The sequence below is a fragment of the Babylonia areolata genome, chromosome 22 (genome assembly GCF_041734735.1).
Source record: "Babylonia areolata isolate BAREFJ2019XMU chromosome 22, ASM4173473v1, whole genome shotgun sequence".
Classification (NCBI taxonomy): Eukaryota; Metazoa; Mollusca; class Gastropoda; order Neogastropoda; family Buccinidae; genus Babylonia; species Babylonia areolata.
This window is the reverse complement of record NC_134897.1, coordinates 38,282,074-38,309,095: the sequence shown is the minus strand read 5'-3', so window position 1 is coordinate 38,309,095 and position 27,022 is coordinate 38,282,074. Positions and strand designations below refer to the sequence as shown.

Genomic DNA, 27,022 nt, shown 5'->3' with positions numbered 1-27,022 from the left:
GTAATTCCTGGCACTTGTTTTGACCCATAATTAAAAAAAAATCAAAAAAATCCATTACTGTGTCAAACACATCTACTTGACGGAAAAAAGCATATGGAAGGGGACCTACAAATAGTGTTCCCTCCAATTTTTCCGACAGATTCATATTCTACATGTCTCCAGGAGGTTGCATTGTTCTCTCACTTGACATTTCTCGGGCTGATATTTCAATCTGTTGCTAAAGGGGGAAAAGAAGCCATTGTTTCCTTATCTCTTCAAGGGAATCCTGGCACAGAATGTGCAGTTGAAAGAACATAAAAATTTGAATCATCAGGTATTTGCCTTTTGACCATAACAATTATATCATTTCTGTCTCTGGAAAAAAAAAAGAAAAAAAAAAGAGATCCTGTGAAAAATGTCCATCAACAAAACTAACATATGATATGATATGATAAAGGATAAATGGTCCTCTCACATAGGCCTGTATGAAATACACCTCATTACAGTCGGTTTAACAAAGTACTCACTATTTACAACACTACATTGTCTGCAGTCAATATGGCTGTTACTGACTTTTGAATGCTGTTTCATCTTTAATGCTGTGAATTTTGAAGATCATTTGAGATATATGCCTCAACACCAACTGTCAGAATATATATACATATATATATATATATATTTTTATTTCATTAACAGTATTGAAATATTTGTAAATAAATGATTTGTGTTCACTGATATGTGTACTGCTTGGAAATTAGTGTCATTCATAAGTGCTGGCACCAGTCTGTCACAAAACCGGTACAGAATACAGACATCTTGCTCTGGTTTTGGTACTGTGGTCAAACATATCCGTGATTATGTCCTGTCACTATGTTAACTAAATGGTAAGTTGAAGAAGACAACAAATTCTGTAATCTGCGATTCATTCAAGGAAGGCATGTTGCTGCTTAGGAGTTCTTCTGAGGGATGCGGATGTTCACCTGTTCAGACAGAAAGACAACAGATCAATCTTATATCACTGATGCTGACTAACATGTTTTAAAACGGATTTTTTAAAAACACTGCCAGATATCCAACGCACCATAAAAAAATGTTCACTAAAACCAATTTCATGCTTTATTGGGAATAACATTGTTGATTCCAACAGTGAAATTTTGTTTTGCCTTTCCTGGGAAAAGGGACAATGAGGGACAAGCCTTCTCAGTATTTATCCAGTTGACATCATTCATGAAAACATCACAGGTCAAATGAAATCAAATTATGATGCTTAGAGCCTCGCCGACCACTAAGGCCATAGAAAACATCACAGCAATGCTAGCAAGGGGAGTAACTATTGCTGCCTTGAGTGTGTACACTTAAAGCAGACATGAGTTTTCTACCTTATACTGCTAATGTCCAGTTGTCTCTGCGCTCAACGCCGACGGATTGTGACCGCAAACTATTTCTTCATGGATGTGTTAAAAGCGCACATTCTTCAGCTCTTGAACCGATTTATGACAACTGCTTTCTGTATGTAAGTCTTAAATTTTACCTCTTTAAATCTCTCCATACGAACGGCGAAAAGAGACGACGTTAACAGCGTTTCATCCCCAATTACCATCATCTAAATATTGCAAGCGGAATGCTCTTATACTGAAGAGGTGAATGTTGACAAAGAATACCACAGTTCTGATGACGGAAGCTAAAGGTTGGGTCATTCAGACACCCACTGGACATCTGAGGGGTCTGTGTAGAGGAAAAGAGAGGACTGGTCGTACCGAGTGAGTTAAACAATATCACAGCGTTCTGAACAGAAGCATCACTACTGAATGAATCTGGGGTCATGGCCGAAACGATCAGGCGTTGGGCTTCTGATCCAGGGACCAACATTTTGATGCCTGTTTCAGCCTGCTGTGTCCTTAGGAAAGGCACTGTTTGCTGATCTTTCTCACTCCACCCTGGTGTGAATAGGGTACCTGACCTCAGCTGAGGAAGGTTAGAGTTGTGGAAGGAGAGGACTGGGCCCTGCCCTCCTATGTTCAGTGAACTGTATGAACAATGTGTTAAGCCATCTCGATCACATGCCCTTTTCAACCTAAGTTCTCAAACAAGTGGATTTTGTATTTGTATTTCTTTTTATCACAATAGATTTCTCTGTGTGAAATTCGGGCTGCTCTCCCCAGGGAGAGCACGTCGCTACGCTACAGCGCCACCCATTTTTTTTGTATTTTTTCCTGCATGCAGTTTTATTTGTTTTTCCTATCGAAGTGGATTTTTCTACAGAATTTTGCCAGGAACAACCCTTTTGTTGCCATGGGTTCTTTTACGTGCGCTAAGTGCATGCTGAACACGGGACCTCGGTTTATCGTCTCATCCGAATGACTAGCGTCCAGACCACCACTCAAGGCCTAGTGGAGGGGGAGAAAATATCGGCGGTTGAGCCGTGATTCGAACCAGCGCGCTCAGATTCTCTCGCTTCCTAGGCGGACGCGTTACCTCTAGGCCATCACTCCACATCACCAACCACTAAGGCCATAGAAAACATCACAGCAATGCTATTGCTGCCTTGAGTGTGTACACTTAAAGCAGACATGAGTTTTCTACCTTATACCACTAATATGTCTAGTTGTATCTTGCCGCTTGAACTTCCTGACTCACTGCACCAAACTGCCAATAACTGAGCGTCATACAGCTGACATACACAGGAAAATGACAAGCCTTGCTCACCGTTTTCACTTCAGTGTAGGCTTCCAGGCCATATTCACCCAGCTCACGCCCGTTGCCAGACATCTTGTAGCCACCAAAGGGTGCCGAGGCATCAAACACATCGAAACAGTTCACCCTGAAATGTTCAGTAAGCACTGTCAGTCTATGACTATGATGCTGTATAACATTCAAAGTTTATTGAAGCTGCTGGATGGCAAGATACAAGTATACTATTGCTCTATCAGAATTTTTTTTTCCACATAAAAAAAAAGGAAAAATAAAAAAAAGAAGAAGAAACAACAAAAGAAATTCACTCTAACTGATAGGCGCACAAACACACAAGCATGCACTCAGAGCCTGACAAATATATTGGGTTACGTAGCTGCCAGGCATATGCCTAGCAGATGTGGTATGGCAGATATGGATTTGTCTGAATGCATTGACGCCTACTTGAAAAACAAACTGATAAAGGCAGCCTTGTGCACCCCTCCCTGCCCGAGATGAGTGGATCCCAGGTTCAGCAGCCCACATCCCCCCCCCCCGCACCCCTTCCTTGTCCCTGAACTCACCACACTGTGCCAGCTCTCAGGCTGTTGGACAGGTAAATGGCCTTCTCCAGGTCTTTGGTGAAGACGGACGCGGCCAGACCGTAGATGGTGTTGTGTGCGCGGTCAATGAACTCCTCCAGACCCTTGAACTTCATGATCTGCATCACTGGCCCGAAAATCTGGAGACAAAAGCACAGAGAAATGCTGTTGACAATGATCAGGTGATATGCATGTCCAAGGACAAGCCATGTTCAAGGAACTCTTTTTGTAGTGTTTGCCCCATCCTGCGTACTGTCACCCAGTCAGTACTGATGATGACAGATTATTCTTGTCACAAGCTTACTGCAACCTATCTCACTCCATACAATCAGCTTCAGATCCAATGTTTTCACATTCCCACATTCTAACCCTCCACAGTTAGATGCCGTTCTTGCTCTGGACTTCATACTTGGATTGAGTTCCCCATATTCATGTTCAAAGCTCTGAACTCGGTCTGCCCTCAAAACCTTCCCCTTTCCAAGTAGCTCCTCTTTCCCCCTCCCTCTTTCCATCTACTGTTTCTCTAGCCTTTTGTGTACAAATATTTTTAAGATTTGTCTTTCAACCCTTTGATTCCAAGCTAAACATGCATCTGAACAACGGGTGTAAAAGCATTCTGATTTGTCTATACACAAGATTGTGTATCATGGGTCTCTGCAAATGGTTTGACACACAACCGAAAGACGTGGAGGAATCTGGTGAACAGTTCTGTGCGACACTCCAATGACTTCAGAGTTGAGAAGCAGAAAATACACAAGACTCAGCACTTTATTATCATTGTTACAGTGTAACGTAGAAGCTACCCTTTTCTCATCCATCTCATACAGTGTCCTCTTTTGTCAGTACTTCCCAAGACGACTCTCCTGCACTTTCATAAGAAAAAAGACTCAGTAACACAAACCTGACCATAATTTCACTGACACTTGCTGAATACATATCCACAAAAGGTAACCGTGGGGAAAAAGAAATCAAAAATCTATTTTCATGCCACGCTTGCTTTCTCCAGCATAAATCAAAATCACCAGCACACAGAGAAACTGTCAACATAAAACAACAAACAAAATACAAGACTAACAAATGAAATAACAAGAGAGGCAAGGCCTTCAAGACTCACTTGTGATAAATTACGTCCCCTAGCATTAATTACAGAGTAATTTCCCTTGTTTACTATCTGCACCAAAACGTTTGCAAAATAAATAAAACTTCCATGCTTAGCAAAAGAAGTTCCTGTTTGAACAAAAAATGATAATGACTACTCTTGTTGTTGTGTCAGAATAAGAGGTCAAAGTGCCAAGTTTAGAGAATACAAAAAATATAAATATAAAAGTAAATGCAGTTTGCATATAATTAGGCTTCTTTTTTAATTTTTTTGTGCCCATTCCAGAGGTGCAATATTGTTTTTAACAAGATGATTGGAAAGAACTGAATTTTTCCTATTTTTATGCCAAATTTGGTGTCAACTGACAAAGTATTTGCAGAGAAAATGTCAATGTTAAAGTTTACCACAGACACACAGACGCACACACACACACACACACAGACAACCGAACACCGGGTTAAAACATAGACTCACTTTGTTTACACAAGTGAGTCAAAAATCAAATGTTGCCCATAGCCCAGCTGACCACTAAGGGGCCATTTCAGGGCTGAAAGGCTGACAAGGAGAGAGAGGAGGCAACACTCACCTCCTCCTGAGCGATGCGCATGTTGTCGCCCACATCAGCGAACACGGTGGGCTGAACATAGAAGCCCTTGTCGGCTGCCTTGCCCCCTCCCGCAACCAGCTTGGCTCCATCCTTCTTGCCACTCTCTATCAGACTGAGGATCTTGGTGAACTGGTCCTTGTCCACCTGAACATGCACATGCCTCAGGTTTTCATTTCACTTTTCATGTGAGTGAGTGTGGAGTATGAGAGTGATTGGGTATGAGTGAGTGAGTGAGTGAGTTTCATTTAACGTACGTGTGAGTGAGAGCGAGGAAAAAAAGTGAGTCAGTGCAAAAGTGGATATGAGAGTGAGTGAGTGTGACTGAGTGAGTTTTTAAAGCATAGGAGAGTGAGAGGAAGAAAGCGAGTCAGTGCAAAAGTCAGTGAATATGAGAGGACTGAGTGTGAGCGAGCTTTTAAAATATATGAAAGCGAGTGACAGGAAAAAAGTGAGTCAGTGCCAAAGTTAAGTGGATATTTAAGTGAGTGAGCAACAGTGAGTTTTAAAGTATATTAGAGTGAGTGAACATGAGTGAGTTTCAAAGTATATAACAGTGAGTGAGTGAACATGAGTGAGTTTCAAAGTATATAAGAGTGAGTGAGTGAACATGAGTGTGTTTCAAAGTATATAAGAGTGAGTGAGTGAACATGAGTGTTTCAAAGTATATAAGAGTGAGTGAGTGAACATGAGTGAGTTTCAAAGTATATAAGAGTGAGTGAGTGAACATGAGTGAGTTTCAAAGTATATAAGAGTGAGTGAGTGAACATGAGTGTGTTTCAAAGTATATAAGAGTGAGTGAGTGAACATGAGTGTGTTTCAAAGTATATAAGAGTGAGTGAGGGGGAGACTGTGAGTCAGAGTCAGTGAGCATGTGAGTGTGAAAGAGTGAGTGTGAGTGAATGTGAGAGCGTGTGAGTGAATATGAGTGTGCGTGCATGCGTGTGTGTGTGTGTGCCCATGCATGTACGAACAGTTATGCATGTACACTCCACCATACCCATCAAAATTTGTGAGAAACTGGCTAGCCATTACCATTCTAAATGAACAAAAAACCCAAACTCTTCAATCACTAACAGTCACATCAACAGCATTTTATTACTGTTAGTTAATTTGCCATCAAGCCATAACAGAAACTTTTTATCACTGTGAAACTATCCAGCAATCTATCATGGATAGGAATTTCCATGAATCAGAAGATAATGTGCTGGTTTTTTTTTGCTTATATATATATATATATTTGTATTTTTATTAGTTGTTTTTTTCACAACAGATTTCTCTGTGTGAAATTCGGGCTCTCTCCCCAGGGAGAGCGAGTCACTACACTACAGCGCCACCCTTTTTTTTCTTCTTTTTTTTCTTCCCTGTGTGCAGTTTTATTTGTTTTTCCTATCGAAGTGGATTTTTCTTCAGAATTTTGCCAGGAACAACCCTTTTGTTGCCATGGGTTCTTTTACGTGTGCTAAGTGCATGCTACACACGGGACCTCGGTTTATTGTCTCATCCAAATGACTAGCGCCCAGAACACCACTCGAGGTCTGGTGGAGGGGGAGAAAATATCAGCGGCTGAGCCGCGATTTGAACCGGCGCGCTGAGATTTTCTCGCTTCCTAGGCAGACGTGTTACCTCTAGGCCATCACTCCACCATATATATATTATATATATATATATACGACTCGTGTATATATATATATATATATATATATATATATATAATTTAAAAAGTATAATCATTTCCCACTAATAAAAAGGACTGCATGGTAACAAACCAATGCATTCAACTCAAGTCACACCCAGTTCATTCTGGCCAGCCTTTGCTTCAGCCTCCGAGAATCAAGTCTTATCTCTCCCTCTCTCTTCCCACATTCCCTATTTCTCTTCTCTCTCTCTCTTACCCCAGTCCCCCACACCCCCTTCACACTCTCATTCAATCTATTCTTTCTTCCTTTTCATCAATCCCTCTCATCTCTCTTTTTTTTTCCCTTCTTTCTTGTTTGCTGCCCTATCATCTGCGCTGTTTCTGAGGCATTACTACAACACCACTCATTCCAAGTCCCCCGTACACAGCCACGCCTGGGTTTGTTCTGCCACAATCTCAGCCCCACAGTCCACAGGAAATATTAGGTCACCAGGCAACCACACAGCAGCGGAGACCCTGCACTGCGTCACTTCAGCAGTGTATCAATAGTGCTCGTTCTGACTCAAAATATGCAGGACACCACTTAATAAGCCCTCCTACTGATCTGGATCACCTGAACACCAAACTGACTAATCAGCAGTGCAGGGTCTTCTCTGGTGTGTGGCCTCCTGAAAACCTGACACTGATTGTTCCCTGTGGGCTGCCAATGCTAAGACTGCAGAAGACGAACCTGATTGTGGCTGTGGGCGACGGGAGACTCAGAATGTAATGAGTAGTTATTGAAGTAATGTCACAAAAATGGTGCAGATAACTGAGCAGGACACGGACACACACACGCATATGCAACCCCACCCCCTGTCCCCTCATAAACGCTGTCCACCATCATGGATAGGACTTTTCACGGGCCCAACGGCCAAGTGGTTAAAGTGTTGGACTTTCAATATTAGAGTCCTGGGTTTGAATCTCAGTAACAGCACCTGGTGGGAAATGGGTGGATACTTTTCCGATCTCAAAAGTCAACATATGTGCAGACCTACTAGTGCCTGAACCCCCTTCATGTTTATATGCACAAAAAAGATCAAATATGCACGTGAAAGATCCTGTATCCATGTCAGTGTTCAGAGGGTTATGGAAACCAGAACATACCCAGTACGCACACCCTTGAAAACAGAGTATGGCTTACATGACGGGGTACATGAACAAAGGGTCATACACATAACATGTTACGTGTCTGTGTATGTGTGCGTGCCTGAAATCTGACTCTCCCCAGGCAGGCAGCCTGCTGTGCAAGTGACCTTGAGTTTTAAAAGCACTCAGAGCTTGGTCTCCAACCAAGGATAGGTGCTAAGTATCCTTCTTCTTCTGCGTTCTATCGTATGCACACGAGTGGGCTTTTACGTGTATGACCGTTTTTACCCCGCCATGTAGGCAGCCATACTCCGTTTTCGGGGGTGTGCATGCTGGGTATGTTCTTGTTTCCATAACCCACCGAACGCTGACATGGATTACAGGATCTTTAACGTGCGTATTTGATCTTCTGCTTGCATATACACACGAATGGGGTTCAGGCACTAGCAGGTCTGCGCATATGTTGACCTGGGAGATCGTAAAAATCTCCACCCTTTACCCACCAGGCGCTGTCACCGTGATTCGAACCCGGGACCCTCAGATTGAAAGTCCAACGCTTTAACCACTCGGCTATTGCGCCCGTCAACTAAGTATCCATAATCCGTATCATCACCAAACCATCCCTCACCTGCGGCCCTTGCTCCACTGAGGAGAAGGGGTCCCCGACACTCCTGTTCTTGGCGCGTGCTGCGCTGCGCTCCACAAACTCATCGTAGATCTTCTCCTCCACAAAGATGCGGCTCCCAGCACAGCAGCACTGGCCCTGGTTGAAGAACAGCCCAAAGTGGGCCTGCTCTATGGCGTGGTCCACTGGCAGACACAGCACCAGTGTCGTTAGGTCTCCAATTAATTATCATTACTATCATTGTATTATTATTATCAATGCCATCACTGTCATTCTTATCAGCATTTCTTATAGCTCAACCGGCTGCCTACAGCATCCGTATACAGCTTTAAAGCAAACAAAAACAACAAACCAACCAACCAAAAAAGACAACAAATAATACATCATACATCTTTCACACAGTGAGGTACAATACCAACGTTGTTATCGAGATAAGAACAGGATTATGTTCCTGACTGCCAAACACACACACACTACACAATAAAAACGAAATAAAAACATTCCCTCAGAATCTGTTCCAGAGGTTTTCTATGCTATTGGTAGACCTAAGTCAGCCACATTTTCAGAACAGTTACGGACTTAATTATGTTCACTTCCAAGCATGAGTGGGACTTCAAGTATGACCTGTTTTACTTAGACAACCAAACTCAAGTTTTCATGGGTATGCATGCTGGGTATGTTCACATTGATTGCGGACATGGATTACAACATTTCTAACATGCATATCTGATTGTTCAGTACACACAAGCAGAATTAAGGCACTATGGAGTCTGCACCTATGTTGATACTGGAAAAAACATCCCCACCCTTAACACCCCCCAGAAGCTATGACTGGAGTTTGAACTCAGGACCCTAAGTGAAAGACTGATGCTCTGACCACAAGGCTGTTGCTCCCATCAGAACAGCCCGTGCAGGTGGCTAGGTTGTTTTAATGCTATCATGTTGTCAGTGTGTAGCTGACAGACTGTAGCCTTTTGCCTGCTATGTTCTGCATATTTTTGCTGGTCACAGGCTGTGAATGAACAGTTCAAAGTGATTCACTTGTATCAAAAAGCAAACAATTCCATATACTGACAAATCTTTAAAAAATACTTTTTTCTCCCCTTTTAAATCAGTCTTGAGTGATATTATGGAGTTTCAACTAACCCGATTTTTACTTAAAAAAAAAAAAAAAAGAGCTGGCTTTCATAAATGCTGAACATTTCACACTGTCATATAAACAAAATCTATGTCAGTTTTAAAGAGTTCTTTTTTCTCCAAACATTGTACAGATAAACAGCTCCAGAATTATCTCCCTTTGAGTCATTCTGCCACTGATTTAAGCAATAAACTCAATTTTTCAGTAAAATAACGACACAGCGTTATGGAAAAAAACAACAAAAAACAACCAAAATCACCACCATCTATCGGAGACCCAGTGACAAACCCTGACTCCCGTTTCACACACAATGAACTGCCTCCTTACTGTCGGCATCAGCAAGCACCACCAGGGGGCTCTTGCCACCCAGCTCCAAGGTCACACGCTTCAGGTTGCTCTGAGCTGCCATTACCGGAATCAGCTGACCAATCTGTGAAAGGTATATTAGGATTAACCGACATGCCCACGAAACACATGCTATTCATCCCCTTCAGCATTTACTTGTCATAAATTATTGTTCCTTAGGGCCCAGGGTAACCACACAGGGCCATTTAGATAATGAACACTTTTTACAGCACAAACTGTTTGGCTCAGTTTGAAAATGATGTTATGTACACAGACAAGAACATAAGTTACATATAAGCGGTCTCAATTCATGAACCAACCAGGTTTTGAACCTGCATGGAATGAAAAATTCCATATTTCTCAATCAGGAACAACAGTTCAACTGCCATTATCAATCGACAGCCATCATTATTATGACTCAAGATATTGCTAGCTGTACACTGTTAATGCTGTCACGTCTAAACTTGACAAACGAAGCAAATACCAAGAATGATCCAATTTCAGCCTCTCATACAAGAAATACCAATTATTCACTTACTCTGGGTTTAAAACGCCTTTGGTCTGTCAGCAGATTTTACTCTTGATGTTTGTAATTTACAATATTCATAAAATGCCTATGGTCTTTCATCATGATCACAGTATAACGCTAATAACAAAAACATTTATCATTTAGAAACTGCTCATGCCAATGTTGTAGTTTTACGTTCTTAATTACTCTTACCGTTCTGATTTTTTTTTTTTTTTTTTTTTAACTAAATTTTCCATAGATATGTTCAATGTTCTTAGATACGTTGACAAAATTTTATTTGGTCTCTGTCAACACTGACACACACACACAAGCCTCTTAAATGCATATCCTCTGTTTGTATTCTGAGCAGTATCTACAACCAACCACATGTGAATTTTTCTTGACAGAAATACAAGCCGACTTCACTGGGCTTGAACACAAGCACCCAGCCACCGGCAGACCAACCTCAGTGGATCCGGTGAAGGCCACTTTGTCCACGTCCATGTGGGAGGCGATGGCAGCGCCGGCCGTGGGTCCGAACCCAGGGATGATGTTCACCACACCTGGTGGGAAGCCAGCCTGCCACAGAACCATCGCTGTTATAATCCTTGTTGCTGTTTGCCCAGCCGTCCACAGAGCCTCTCAGGGCTGAAAATACTATTAATAAATGTCCTGTAGAATCTAAATCCTGCAGAACGTGGGGAGGGGGGAGGTGAAGAAAAACAACTGAAAAGAAAGTCGGGCATAAGACGTAAAAAGAAACAAAAGCGAAAAAAAACCCCCCCCCCCCCCCAACATTCTTAATCAGTATTGTTCAAGTTCAAGGGCTAGGCAAAAAGGTAATAATATACCACAGTAAAAATGCAATCAATCAATACAAATCCAGAAATTTAAAACAGCGCTTTCTTGGGGAATATAAGCCACATACTCCCACACACTCCCGACCCCCACCCCCACCCCCAACAAAAACAACCAACCAACCAAACAAAAAACCCCATACAATCAAAATATGAGGAAAAAAGAAAAAAGAAGAAAAAAAAAAAAAAAAGATGGCTAAATAAGAAGAGAAACAGCAACTTACACCCCTAACAAGAAATTAAACAAAAAGAGGACCACCCACCCCCTCACCCACAACCCTTTCTCGACATATAAGGCACATAAAAAAACCCAGTTCAAACTGTCCCACTACAAAAACAAAACAGCTGGACAATAACACACACACACAAAACCAAGCAAAAGAAAAGGGTAAAGTACTGTCAAATGTGCAAATGACTGTCTGTAAAGCGCACAGAGCTTGGTCTCTGACCGGAGGAAGGGCACTATGCAAGTACCCAAATCACCATCATCAGTTTCAAGTTTCTCAAGGTGGTGTAAACTGAAGGCTGTGTCACTGCATTCAGACAAATCCACATACGTTACATCATCAACATCGTAATAACACCTTCTTCTTCGTTCGTGGGCTGCAACTCCCACATTCACTCGTACCATACACAAGTGGGCTTTTATGTGTATGACCATTTTTACCCTGCCATGTAGGCAGCCATACTCAGGGGTGTGCATGCTGGGTATGTTCTTGTTTCCATTACTAACCGAACGCTAACATGGATTACAGGATCTTTAACCTGCGTTATTTGATTTGCTAGTGTATACACATAAAGGCGGTTTAGGCACAAGCAGGCTTGCACCTATGTTGACCTGGGAGATTGGAAAAATCTCCACCCTTCACCCACTAGGTGGCGTCACCAAGATTCAAACCCGGGACCCTCAGATTGAAAGTCCAACGCTTTAACCACTCAGCTATTGTACCCGTCATCGTGATAACCACACAAGCTGCAGGCAGGCTGTGAGGGAGTCCCATGCATTCACCTCTTCAATCAGCTTGGCGACGTAGAGGCCGGTGAGGGGGGTCTGCTCAGCCAGCTTCATGACCACTGTGTTGCCCATGGCAAGCGCCGGGCCCAGCTTCCACGCTTGCATCAGCAGGGGGAAGTTCCACTGCAAACACAGGTGGACATTGTACAGTTGTGGTCATTTCATGACTGCAATGCCTCAATGCTGGCTTAGAGTTGCAGTTATTTCATTCAATCCAACAACAGGCTCAATGTTAACTCACTCCAGACGAAGGACCCTGAACGGGGCCTTAGAAAGTTTTGAATTTTTGGAGTGGCGCTTAATTTGCATATTGATGTCATTAGCTAAGAATATCTTAACTGACCTTTCCACTCTCCAGTGTGACCAATAAATGCAGTGTGTGTTGCTGTGCCAGCGAGCAGGAGTGACTGGTTCATGTTAACAGTACGTGCCAACAATGGCATCTGACCCAGTTTCTTCTTAGTCACAAGGCAGACGACGGAATTAGACAAAGGGGCCCTATTATGGCTATGTAACGTTCCGAATTCAATCATTTCAAACTCTGTGTGCTTTCCTGGATTCGTTTACAAGTCATCAGTGTTGAAAATTTCAAAGAAAAAATATGGATACTTTCATCATCTCACTGTATGATAGCATAAGTTAGAAAGTTTCACATTTTGTTCCTGACCAACTTGTTATATTACTGATCGGTTTGGATGTTTTCAGTTAATAAATTCTCTAACATTTGTTTTTTGATGATTTTATTTCTTAACCATACAAATGGGTCGTCTGTGAAGAAGTCAGGGGAGCTAATTGGCAGTAGAGATTTAATGCTGGTTTAGAGTTGCAGTTATTCCTTTACAGACTAAGTGCTACAGAACTGTAGAAATATTTGCTATCATTATCATCAATGTTTCACAGTGAAACTAATTTCAGTGATTCACATGTCTGATTCATTGTTAATATCTGACTGTTTAAACTAAAATAGGCTGTTTATTCACCTGTCTCAATTCTAGTGCACATAAACATACCCACCTGCACTACTATACACAACATGAACAAACATGCGTCTCAAACACTACTTTCAACAAAGTTCATGACGGAAAATGCATTCACTGTTTTTTCAGAGCAGCACAGTTCAGCTTCAGTTTCAAGGTGCTGTCACAATGTGCAGACCGATTCATAAATGCTACAACTAATATGCTTTGCAAACAGAAAAGGAGCAGAAGATGCCTGATCTTCACACAAACCCAGTGATACTGGTCAGGCCTTGCGAACCCATACTAAATTTGTGTAAAACATTACAGACAATTGGAAAAAAACCAAAAAACCAAACAAAAAAAAAAAAAAAAAAATCAAACAATATAAACACACTGAAGTATAATAAAAAGGGAAAATGCAACAGAGTGAAATGCACGTCACAGGAAAACGGAACACTCACCGGAATGATCTGCCCACACACCCCGATGGGCTCGTGACGAGTGTACGCAAACTGGTCACCGTCTGAAACGTTTCATCCCACTGTTCAAATCCGTGTTTCACAATGTTCAACGTCAGGTGCTGTGTTTTTACCAACAATTCTTGGTGTCTCATTCTCCCCTCTTTCACTCATCCTTGAAAGACAGGTGCAACAGCCGAATGGTTAAAGCGTTGGACTTTCAATCTGAGGGTCCTGGGTTCGAATCGCGGTGCACCTGGTGGGTAAAGGGTGGAGATTTTTCCGATCTCCCAGGTCAACATATGTGCAGACCTGCTAGTGCCTGAACCCCCTTCGTGTGTATGCGCACGCAGAAGATCAAATACGCACGTTAAAGATCCTGTAATCCATGTCGGCGTTCGGTGGGTTATGGAAACAAGAATATACCCAGCATGCACACCCCAGAAAACGGAGTATGGCTGCCTACATGGTGGGGTAAATAAAAAACAAACGGTCATACACGTAAAATGTTACATGTCTGTCTGAGTGTGTATGTGTGTGTGTGCCTGAAATCTGATTGAATGACACAGGAAACGAATGATGAGCGCCAAGTGGCAGCCGTCAGTCGGCTCTACCCAGGTAGGCAGCCTGTGGTGCAAATGTCCCCGTGTATGTAAAGCGCTCAGAGCTTGGTCTCTGACCGAGGATAGGCGCTATAGAAGGTTCCACATCAATCAATCCATCCTTGTAAGCTATTCTTGAGCATGTGTGTGAATGATTTAGAATGAACAGCGTTTTGGTATTTTGATCTGCATTTGTCAGCTGTTCGAGTGAATGATTACTATGTACAGGGCTTTGATTAGTTTTTTGTTTGTTTGTGTTGTTTTTTGTTTTTTTTTTTTTTTTTTTTTTAAAACACAATTTACTTTATAAAACAATGATCCTAAAATTAACAACAAACAAAATGGATGAGAAGCAAACTTTTCACCTAACACCATCTTTTGACAATATCTAACAATGGACCAGGTAGGAAAGCTAACAGAGCATCAGGTGAAAAGACTGAGAAAGACAGACAGACAGAAAGACAAAGAGGCAGAGAGATTCAAATTCAGACTGACCGATGTGCAGGGTTTTCCCATGGTGCTTGTCTGACCAGCCAGCATAGTATCTGAAACAATGTCAGACAGATATCCATTTAAAAAACATGAACTCAAATCATGCCATAGCTGCTGCTGCTGGCCCTCCTCCATGTCAGATAGGTCACAATCCCTCCCAGTGTCTGAATTTTTACCCAACAATGCTGCATTAGGAAGATTTTCTCTCATCTCTTTACATGAATGAAGGCTCCAGTCAATTAGTGACGAAAATATTCACTGTTCATGTACAAATAAAACAAAATATTCCTTTTGAAACCCCATATGGCAAATATTCATAGGTATAAAAAATGTAGGTGGACAACTGAAAATTCACAACCTGATCTGTTTCGCCCCTAAAAGTTGCTTCGTGCTCTCTCTCTATGTAATTAAGAACTGTCATCACTAAACGCAGCCATACATTTGTTGCCAGATGTGCTGGAGAATGTAAAATCATTTTTGTCTGAGAACAAATGCCTGCTGGCTTTCACTCTTCTTTTTGGTATGTTCGTAATGCATGTGCGTGGACAAAGGTCTGTGCCTGTGCACACATTTGTCTGTAAACATAGGCATGCTCACTTCAGTTGCAGCTAAAAACAAAAGAGTGAGAATGTCCACGTAAATATAGCTGCACAAAGGTAGAAGCTTTACAGATGTGCAGCCAGATACTCTTAACTGCAGCAAACATTGCACAGACAGGTTTGTTCGGTTTCCTTCTGACAGATCAATAAACCACACCTGTTTCCAGGAATATCACGACACTGTCCCAGATTTTTGTACATTTACTTCTCAAGTGACCCAAATTCAACCACTATGCACTAACACTTAACACAATTGACAAACGCTCCAATCATAAGGCTGTTAGCCTAAATAACACTGACAGCAAAAGGACTCAAAATCAACCGATACATCCCTGCATGTGGGGAGCCACATCACTGGGATATGTATACAGGTGTGCTTTGTGCACCTTTAGTCCTAAGGGAAACAGGGTTTGTGCACCTGTTATGTAAATGTTTGACAGGCATGTATCTCTTTTACCTCACAAACAAATGGGATATCTTTTAGAAATTCTAATGAGTAAGTCGTAATAAAGAGAAGAAAAAAAGAAGAGATTTATTCATGCAAACTATTTTGGAGGTCGACAATAACTACATAAGACAAAGGTACATCAATCTCTGTGTGCGTGTTCAGGCTGGGAGGAAGAGTGGGGGCAGAAGGAGGAAGGGTAAGGGGATATGCGCAGTTGGTGAATGGTTCACATGCGTGTACGTACAGTGTGCGTGCGTGCATGCTTGTATGCGTGCGTGCGATTACGCGTGTCTGTGTGTGTTACCTGTAGCACTTGATGGTGAGGGCCAAGTCAGCCAGGAAGCTCTGTGTGTACACTTTCCCATTGTCCAGCGTCTCCAGAGACTGAAAGGCACACAGCACACACACATTACAAGAAATGCTAACAATGTTCGCAAAACGCAGAAGAACGATAACGGCAAACAACGGATAAGAACAAAGATGCCAGAAATAAACAATGAACAAACAATTCTTATAACCGGCAATTTGTCAGGAGCATTAAGTGCAAGGGCACACACACACACACACACAACCAGACACTAACACAAAAACACACACACAAACACACACTCACAACATGAATAAATTGCAAGCATACATGAAATCTAGCCAATAAAACTTAAAAACCAAAAAGTTTTTTGTTTTTTTTAAAAGACAAAACTCCACTCACAGCCAGATACTGGCGGTCCCTCTCAATCAGGTCGGCCAGTGTGTTGAGCAGGCGGCCCCTCTGTGAGGCGTCCATGGTGCGCCATGGTGACCCCAGGCGGAATGCTTCCTTCGCTGCCTTCACTGCCAGGTCCACGTCCGCCTGGTGACACCACCACCACCACCACCACCACCATGTTAACCAGTTCAGTTCAGTTACTCAAGGAGGCATCGCTGCGTTCATACAAATCCATATAGGCCACACCACAGCTGCTAAGCAGATGCTTGAACAGTAGTGCAACCAAACACGCTGCTTAGTCAGGCCTTGCGGTGGGAAAAAAAGGTGGATGAGCAAATAAATGGATACATCATTAAATGAATGAATGAATAAATAAATGAATAAACAAACTAACAAAAAGTATAATTAAAATAGAATAAAATAAGCAGATAGATAAAGAAACAAAATGAAATGTAGGGGGAAAAAACCCACAAAAAATAACAAAGAACAAACAGTGACAAGAATAATAATAAATAAATAAACAAATAAGCAAAAACGTTAACCACATCAAGGACACCACCGCTTTCATTTACAAGTCTATTCATTTTGTCACTGTGGTGTGAAAAATAGCCTCAAGCATAAATTCTGGCTGTGTGATCACAATTTCACTTATTTATCATAGTTGTGTAGACTTAGAGCTCACAAGTTAAGATAGCAGTATCAAGCATAAATGCTGGTCATGCAATCACTCATTTATTCATCACTGTTGCGCATGCTCATTGCTCGTAATCTAAGAAAGTATGATAGTCGCGTTCAACTAAAGTCTATGACCATCAGATCAGCAGTATCAAGCATGTATTTTGACAATGTAATCACTCATTTATTTATCATTGCACATGCTTATACTTTATAGCTCATAAGTTAATGGGGAGGTATCAAGCAAATATTCTGTCTGTGTAATCACTTTCATCTATTTATCATTTGTGTATATTCAAAGCTCATAAGTTAAAGACAGTATCACTATCAAGCATATATTTTGGCTATGTAATCACTCATTTATTCATTGTTGCACATGCTTATAGCTCATATAATAATAGTATGAAGCATATATTCTGGCTGTGAAATCACTCATTTATTTATCATTGTTGTGTATATAACTCAGAAGTTAAAGACAATATCAAGGCTGTATTTTTGCTTTACGAAATCTAATAAATGTATGATATTTCCATTTCCATGCCAGCAACTTGGGTCTTGGAAGTTGAACATAAATAAAAGTGGGAGACAAAACATCAATGCAAAGTGCAGAACAGTATATCTATGTGTATATATATGGCTAAAATGATTTTTATGGTTTTTTTTTTTTTTTTTTTTTTTTAATACACTTGGATTTAATTTGAACCATAGGAGCAAGACTGAATTAGTTTCTCTAGAAGAGTAATGACTGCTACAATGTCCCTCCAACAACAATTCCAAATTAAACTTGTTACCACTGAAGACAGTAGCAGGAGCTTATAATATAAGCCTTAAGTGGAGGGGAAATTGACATTCAAGTCACCATGAGAGCTTGGCATCAAAGGCTAAAGATACAGGGGCAACAATTTCTTTCTATATATGATGATAAATGATGATGACAATACTGCTACACAAGTGCTATAGAGGTCCACTTTGGGTCTGGGGTTATATGCCAAGGTTATACTCTGTTTTTCATATTTGGCAGCTGTTTATGTGAAAGCACACAAATGCAACAGCTGATGTGAATGTTAATTCCCCAATGCTAATACGCAGCAAAAATACCACGTGCCCTAACCCAGATGGTCACAGTGTTGGCTAGGACTCTGTGTATGACTGATGGCTCATGACTGTACATAATTAGTAAGACAAATATACATGCTCTGCTGCATGCGCACACACAGGTCCGTCACCCACAAGAAATGACTAAAATAGAGATAAAGAATAGGTCTTCCGGTCAGAAGAATGTAAAAACTACCACCAACATGTGTAGTCTAAAAATCAGTCTATCAGGCACCTTCACTGATGACCAATGTCAAACGTAAAACCACTTTTTAAATTTTTTATACACTAAATCATTTCTTACATATTCCCAATGAATAAACTTTTGACTTCACTAGTAGAAGTGTTTCAAACACATGAAACATTAAAACACTGGCTGTTTCACTGCCCATCTAAACATGTTTTTGTTCTGGAGGTGTGAGTGCAGTGTTAGATAGCCCCCCCCCCCCCCCCAAAACATCCTTGGGATGTCTAGCTCCACTGGCCAGATTACCCGAGGTGGGTGTCAACGATAACCATGAATGTCACCAACCACACAAGATACACCACAGACAGATTGATGTAATATATAATAAAAGATGTAATAATTAATTGCAATGTTTTCAAAAGCGAATATGTGAAATGCTTTTATTTGAGAACATATGTTTATTACTCTTGTTTAATCAAGTAATCTGCATGTGTGGGGTGGGTGGTGCGGGTGTGTGCTGATTATCTGGTTGTGGTTTTCCGCAATTCATCTTTATTCTTATCTTATCTGTCTATTATAATCAATGTGCAGTATAGTAGGCTATGTTTATAATTTTATTCAAATAATGTTTCTTAATTCTTTCTGTTTTTACATTAAGAATACTAGTTATTACCTGCAGTGTGTGGATGTATGTATGAAACGATGTATGTGATATTTTTTACATTTGTATCTTTGTAATATTCGTAAAAGCTGTTGTTGACTTTTACAGTTATGGTCCCCATGTTGTTTACTTGTCTATGTTGTGATAATGCACCTGACCAAATTTCTCCAGTTGGAGATAATAAAGTTATTCTTATCTTATCTTATTACCTTGTCCCCTTCAGCCACCTCAGTGATGGTGTTCTCATTGCGGGGGTCTATCGTAGGGAAAGTCTTGCCGCTCACAGAGTTGACAAACTTGTTGTTGATGAAACACTGCAAAAAACACACATTAGCAAATGCTGTTATTTGTGTAAATCAACATCCAAATGTATGTATGTATCTATAACCCAACCATCCATGCCTGAAACAATCTGGCATACACCACCAAAAAAATCCAATTAATCTGAATGCGTCTCTCTATAATCCGTTTTTTATAATGCTTAAAATGCTAATTAACACTAATAATCAGATATACATGAATATGCCCTTTTTTTCCACCCTAACTTTCCAACAAGTTCAAAATATGTTGCTCTTAATTCTTCTGGGTACCTAAGTGTAGTGGCATGTGAAAACACAGTTGTTGTGAAAGAAAAATCCATCCGGACCAGGAAGTGGAAGACAACCTGGGTACAATCCCACCCCCCCGTTACCCTATCCAACCTGAACCCAACTGATAAGGCACTTACTTCAACCTGCACAACACAATCTTCCTGTTTGAGAGCCACGTGAGCTCAAGTGCTTGGGGTCAAGCTATCACACAACTTCCTTTGTGTCAAGCGATCGTAAATATATCGTGTTACACACAACCTGTTAGTGGCCGCTCACTGAATAACCCGAAACTACACGTCGAGTTGTTCTGAAAAAGGGGATATAAAAAAAATTCATCAGCAGTATATACTTCTGTCAGGTTTGCAGGATAATTAAAAGCACAATGTTATTAATCAATGGTTATGGAGGAGTTGTGGGGGAAAAAAGTCTCTTTTGAAGGTGGGGGTGTGGGGCGAGGATAGAATGAAAGAGTACCTGTGCTTATGCATGTATGGTTTATTCACAAACACACATCCCTGCCCGTTTCCCTCATACACTGGTTTCACTTTCATCATGAATGAGTGGGAAGAAATATCTACTCTCTTGATATTGTTTTTGGAGTAAATGTACGTCCAAGTACTTGAACACATGTGCGTTTTATCATGTATGTATTTATAATATATTGTGATTGTGTGTGTGTGTGTGTGTGTGTGTGTGTGTGTGTGTGTGTGTGTGTGTGTGTGACAGTAGTGTTCATGGCAGTTTTCCTGAGGTGCTTTTCAGATGTATCTATCCATATGGTGTGCACATGATATATAATAATACATGGTGTGTACCAGAAAAAAAAAAGACAAAAAATTCATGTGAACACTTATAGTGCTGGTCAGTAATCTGTGTCAGCACCGCTGTAACTAAGCCCCATCCTTCCAGCGGTGACACTGACAATTCACTGTGAGGTCCCTGTTGTCCGATTTGAGCCCACTGTCCACTCCATTCTGCACTAACCCCTTCCCTCACCCTCCACCCCTTCCCTCCCTCTCCCCTCTCCCACCAATTCGGAAACAGACCTGGCAACACCCCTGTGGACTAGAAAACTGACATGTGCTCATCCAACCGGAGCGGGAAGCTTTTTTCCAAAGTGAAAAGTGCGGCCGATTCGTCTTGATGTAGATGTTGGCTGCCTATACCCAAAAAGAAGAGAAGCAGCAGCTTAGTTTGACAGGTGGAACAGGATCTACACTTGAAGGAAAAAATGAGGACAGGTGTAAGGTGATACGACAGGATAGCTCCTGCAGGTGAGAAAGAAAAAAATTAATGCTTGAAACAACAAAACATTTCAACTGTGAAGATCCTGTTTCTAACATCGTTGTGAGGGTCCAAAGTCACAGATACTATTCTCGAGATACCAACCCTCTCTTATGTGTGGGGCCATTCAGTGTGTGTGTGTGTGTGTGTGTGTGTGTGTGTGTGTGTGTGTGTGTGTGAGTGAATGAGAGTGTGAATAAGGGTGGGTGATGATTGAGTGAGAGACAGACAGAAAGAGAGAGAGAGAGAGAGAGAGAGAGAGAGAGAGTGTGTGTGTGTGTGAGTGTGTGTGTGTGTGTGTGTATGTGCACTAACATGCATGTGTGTGAGAAAAGTTGTGTGCTAGTTGTGTGGCTATTATCACACCAGGGTTGAAACTCCTGAGGCTTTCTGTTCCTGATTTCTTTCAGACTGAAGTGCCTGTTCCATTTACTCGAGCACTTAACCAACATTTTCTAACATGTATGTACAGTCTCTGAAATATTCCAAACTGCTCATTCAATTTACTTTCCCAACCAGCAGTACCCTTACAAATCGTTTTGCCCCAATACCTGTTGCGAATGTAAATGAAATATCAGAAACAATTTTTTTTTCTTTTAATTCTTTCCAAATCAAATAATTTTCCATCAGCAGTTTTTAAACAAGAATAACATTCTTACGGGTAGCTTTCCTACCCTTCTCTAGCCCCTTCCTACCAAACTAGAGAGATATATATCATCCGACCCGTCACCTTCAAAAATACTTCCTCTTTTTCACCTTCTCCAAATCCATGCCTCATCCCCCAACCATTCCCCCTTACCTAGGAATTCCTGGGAACCAAACATCCTGGCCCACTTCCCCCCCCCCCCCTTTCTTCTGTATTCTTCCCGCCCCCACCCCCTCCCAACCCCCCCTTTCCCTACGCTGAGCTCCCGTTCCTCCCCGTTTCTTCTTAAGAAGTGGGTGGCAAACACCGTTAAACCTCCCTGGCCTCTCCCTTCTCTTCCCTACCACTGTTGCTACCTCCACTACACGGAGCCCAGACCTTCAATGCTTCTTTCAGATGTCAGCAAAAAAGAAAAAAAAAAAAAAGAAAAAAAAGAAAAGAAAAAAAGAGAGTTCAAAACAGTAAACATAATCTGATATCCGTGGACACTGCGGAGCCATTTTTTTCTTCTTTCTCTCTCTCTCTCTCCCTATGCCTTCAATTTTAAACTATTTGGGTACAAAATTCCTCGTAAAAAATCGTTTTGAAATACTCCCCTGGTCCTAAACCATCAACTTATTAAGGACAGTACAGGGACTATGCAGGTAATATCACTGACACCCCAACAGGATGCAATCATTCTGCTTTGACTGTGGGCTTCAAACGCCAGGTTTTCTTTAGTACTTGTACAGATCTATGAGTAGCCTTTTTAAGTGTTTAATCATTTTTGTTGTTTTTGTTTTCATACCCCAACACATTGTCAGCCATACACCGTTTTCAGGGGTGTCCATGCTGTGTACGCATGCACTACTTTCCATAACCCACCAAACATGAATTACATTTTAAATGATGTTATGCATACGATTATACAGAGAAGATTCAGGCACTAACCGGGGGTGTGCTTTTATCTACTGATCTGCAAGGAAAAACCTCTATCCTATTTGCCCACCAGATGCTGTGACTGGGGTTTGAACCTAGAACCCTCAGATGTAAGTCCAATGCTGTAACCACTCAGCTGCTGAGCCCAGTCAGAAAACAGCTTCACACGCATAGATTAACTGGTAAATTTGTCACTGTTTCATCACATGTGTCCCCTGTTGCCACCATATGAATACATGTATGTTTGATTTTACTATCCATTGTTTGTTGTAGCCATTTTGCATTGCTCTGTGTGTGTGTGTGTGTGTGTGTGTGTTGTGTTGTGCTGTGCTGTGTTGTGCTGTGCTGTGCTGTGCTGTGCTGTGCTGTGCTGTGCTGTGCTGTGTGTGTGTGTGTGTGTGTGTGTGTGTGTGTGTGTGTGTGTTTTAGTGTGTGTCAGTGTTGAAAAAGAGGTGTCTACATTTTAAAAGAATGAAATCCATGACTGAAATACAGGCACCACACTCATACTCTCTCTTTCAAATTCCATCTCACCACCAAAAGAAAAAACACAAACAAAATAATCATTGTGATTCTTGCTCAATCAGGTCATGGCTTTACCTGCCTCAGTGGGAAAACAAAACCTGTAATCAAGATTCAAAACAAAAACTGGTCTAATCCAGTTTTACACACACACACACACACATACTGATAGTGATACTCTTTACACAATCTTTCTGAAAACTAGGTTTCACATGTGCACATGCAAACACACACACACACACTCTTTACACACACGATTTTTCTGAAAATAGGTTTTGCATGTGCATGTGCACACACACACACACACACCAAGTTCAATCAAATTTTGCTTTCAGCCCTGGCTACACAAAGGGGCAGGCCATTTCTGGGCAGACTACCTGTCAGTTCATTAAACCTGACAAACAGAAACCAAAATAATGTTAACTAAGAGGTAACATACACACACACACAAAGATACTTCTTGAAGCCAGATGTCACCAAAACTATTCACCAATACATATCACTTAATATGTACACACACACATACCCCCCCCACACCCCCCAAAAAAAAAACACACCAACAAACCCAAAACAACCCCCCCCCAAAAAAACAACAACAAAACACAACAAAACAAAACACAACACACACACACACAAATCACAGCTCTGTCGCACTCAGGACTCCATTTCCCCCTCTAGCAATGATTTTCCAAAACGGTGACCTGGATATTTTTTGTACCCTACATTCCTGACCCATTTCTTGGCTGTACAGTTGAACGATTTCAAGCGTCAGACATCTGTTTCAGGCCACTGAGCACTACCTCACAGCACAAAGCACATGTGTCAGTAGTCCGTTCTGCCCTAGAAAACTTTTCAGACAGGAATTGTGGCGTGTGAACTGTTGATAAACTGTGTGTCTGTGCATGGTGTGCTTGTGGGGGCTGGGTAACCATTACTAGTGGGTTTAATTTGCATGTTAGTGAGTGGGGTGCTTATGTATATGTGAAAATGTGTGCGTGCATGTGTGCACTTGTGTGTGTGTGTGTGTGTGTGTGTGTGTGTGTGTGTGTGTGTGAACTTTGTGTGTTGTGTTGCAAGTACATAATTATGAGCATACATCTTTTCTGTTAACTTGGTTCAGTTCAGGTAAATCAGCTTATGGAATATATGACATCTGAAAGGAAGCATGTGGTTCCGTGTGTGTGTGTGTGCATGTGCATGTGTGTGTGTGCACATTATATGCGAGATACAGTATGTGTGTGTGTGTTTGCACAAGTGTAGGTGCTGCTGCATTATTCCACTTAAAATAGTTTAAAGCATTTTACTTTTGCCTTATCTAATGAATACATTCACAGGTAACAGTACTGTATCAACACAGTTGTGAACAGTTCAGTTCTTCATTAACCGATTATTTTACCAAAAAATCCAGAATCAGCCACTTCTCCCATATGAGGACACACACCGACAGATAAGTCTACCTGCCTACTCATCTGTCGGACCAACGGGAGACTCCATCATTTTACCAAAATCAAAACTGCTCACAATTATAGTCTTAAAAAAAAAAAAAAAATCAAAAAAAAAAAAAAAAAAAAATCATTATGAGGACAAAAAGGCTGGTTTTCAGAATGCACACACTCAAAGAGTGTAAAAATAAAAGGTTCACAACAGGTGCAGTGAGAAGCAACAAAACAAAAAACAACAAAACCCCCCCCCAAAAATCAACAGATATCACCCCCGAAAACGGAGTATGGCTGCCTACATGGCGGGGTAAAAACGGTCATACACGTAAAACCCACTCGTGTGCATACGAGTGAACGTGGGAGTTGCAGCCCACGAACGCAGAAGAAGAAATGTGGGGACAGAAAAACAGATGGGTGAGGGGGGAGAGATTGACCTCTGGAGAGAAAAATAAGAGTGGGGGGTGGGGGTGGGGGGGTGGTCAATTTAACTCAGGGCTGTGTGCTGTTGTTGTGGCAAGCCCTCTTTCTCTGCATCTGGCTTTAAGTAGTCAGAGGCCAGAGTGTTTTCTTTAGCAGTATTTTTTTCAAGGCCATTTGCATAAATGTTGTGGCAGGGGGGAGTGAAGGTAAAGGAAGCCAATTCAAGGTGTGTGTGTGTGTGTGTGTGTATTTGTGTACATGCACGTGAGAGAGACTTTGTGTGTGTGTGTGTGTGTGTGTGTGTGTGTGTGTGTGTGTGTGTGTACATGTGCTTGTGGCAGTATGTGCTTGTACGCATGTATGTGTATGCATACATGTTTGTGTGCATATGCGTATGTGCTTAAATTATATCCTAAGTGCATACAATCATGCATGTGTAGTATAAACAGCAGAATATGCATTATGTGTAAAATAAATACATGTACACACACCAAGTAAAAGAAAGCTTACAAGCAAAATTGCCCTGCCCTCCTTCACATGCATACAAGTGTGTGCAAATTTGCACACAGATAAATGTGTTGGGCTTGGTTTTTTTTTGTTTTTGTTTTTAACATAACTGCTATTCAGTTGACATAATTGCCTATCTCCTTATCCCTGAATGTGCTTTTCACCACTGTCTCCTCCAACCCTAAAAAAAAAAATCCTACATTTCTTCTTTTTATTACCCACCCCCTACCCCCTCCTTTTTTTTCTCCCTCCCTCAGTGAAGTGCTGTGACTAGTGCCCTCCCAAGCGCAATGAAAGAGGAAGTACACAGGTGACAGATAACATTTCACTGCGTACATATAGTATCTGTGTGTACACTAAAATAAGAGTGGGTGAGTGTGTTTCATGCACAGCATGCCTTATTATGAATGTGAATGTGTGTGTGTGTGTGTGTGTGTGTGTGTGTGTGTGCGCATGTGTGCCTGTCTGTTTGCATGTATAAGTGTACATGACAGTATTTACAATGCAATCTATGAAGGTAAACACTGTAATTAAGTGAAGGCACATTGTGTCTGTGCATTTGCTGGTTGGCCAAGTTTTCTTTCCTGGATTAATCTAATCTGCATGAACCATTTTAACTGCTATATTCTTTGAATCTCAAGTATAATAATCTGACATTGTTTGCATGGAGATAGATTGCATAGTAATCTCAATCCCATATTGATAAGTTGTTTTTTGCCTTCAAGGTGACAAGGTTTTTTTGTGTTGTTTTTGTTTTTCCTTCTTAAGAAAAAAGGGAAACAACACAAAAACGTCTTGGCAAATGATAATTTGTTTGAGAATGCACTTTTCTTGTTTAATTTCCTTGGCATGTTCAAAAGGCAGACAGCTGATATAAAGTTAAATATATTTTTCCTCTGCTGCTGAAACTGCTTTCTTTCTCTCTCTTTCTCTCTCTCTCTCTCCCCAGGCGTGTGTACCTACCCACTTGTTTTGTCACACCTGTGCACGTTCGTGCATATCTTCAGGTTTTGTTGCTCACACAAACATTCCCATCTGTGTCAATGTTCTAAGTGTTCTTTTTTATGTATGACTAAGCGCATATGGATTTGTCCGAACCCAGTGACGCCTCCTTGAGCTACTGAAACTGTCAATGTTCGCTGGCGTCATGACCTATCGAATTAAACTCACTCACAAACATTACAACCAGCGACGGGCTCTATCCCACATGAATGTTTCACTTAAAATTCATAGTTTCTGGAACCTCTGCTAGTTATTATCGTTTCCAGCCTCCTCTGCATCATGTTTTGAGATGTCTGGCTCAGTTTTCACCCCATTCGACCAACCACTTCTAACTCCGCTTTTGCAGATCTACACTGACCTGAACGTTTTTCGTTGAACTTCACCTCGAGACAATACAAACTTAAGTTCTGCATCCATACAGTGCATGACATATGTTCACCTTACCCCTGTGTACTTGATGTCCGGATTTGTTGTTGGTTGTGGAACAGCAGCAGCTGACATGCAGCGAATGCTCTGTCGCAGCAGGTTTTTCGCCGACAAAGTTCCCGTTCTCACCAAAGCAGCCATGTTGTTTGTGAGCAGTGTGAACGCGCAACTGATTGC

General features: G+C 41.4%; 1 protein-coding gene across 1 annotated transcript; it reads right to left on the bottom strand.

Annotated features, from left to right (window-relative positions):
• Positions 1 to 657: 657 nt before the first annotated feature.
• Positions 658 to 27,022, bottom strand: LOC143297502 (aldehyde dehydrogenase, mitochondrial-like). The gene is made up of 14 exons (XM_076609902.1): positions 26,864 to 27,022; positions 19,301 to 19,405; positions 16,477 to 16,617; positions 16,072 to 16,151; positions 14,724 to 14,773; positions 13,630 to 13,691; positions 12,204 to 12,332; positions 10,803 to 10,916; positions 9,812 to 9,914; positions 8,350 to 8,531; positions 4,937 to 5,101; positions 3,234 to 3,391; positions 2,686 to 2,800; positions 658 to 959 (listed from the first exon to the last, which is right to left on the bottom strand). The coding sequence occupies exons 1-14, from the start codon at positions 26,984 to 26,986 to the stop codon at positions 927 to 929; spliced, it is 1,560 nt and encodes a 519-aa protein (XP_076466017.1). The 5' UTR covers positions 26,987 to 27,022; the 3' UTR covers positions 658 to 926.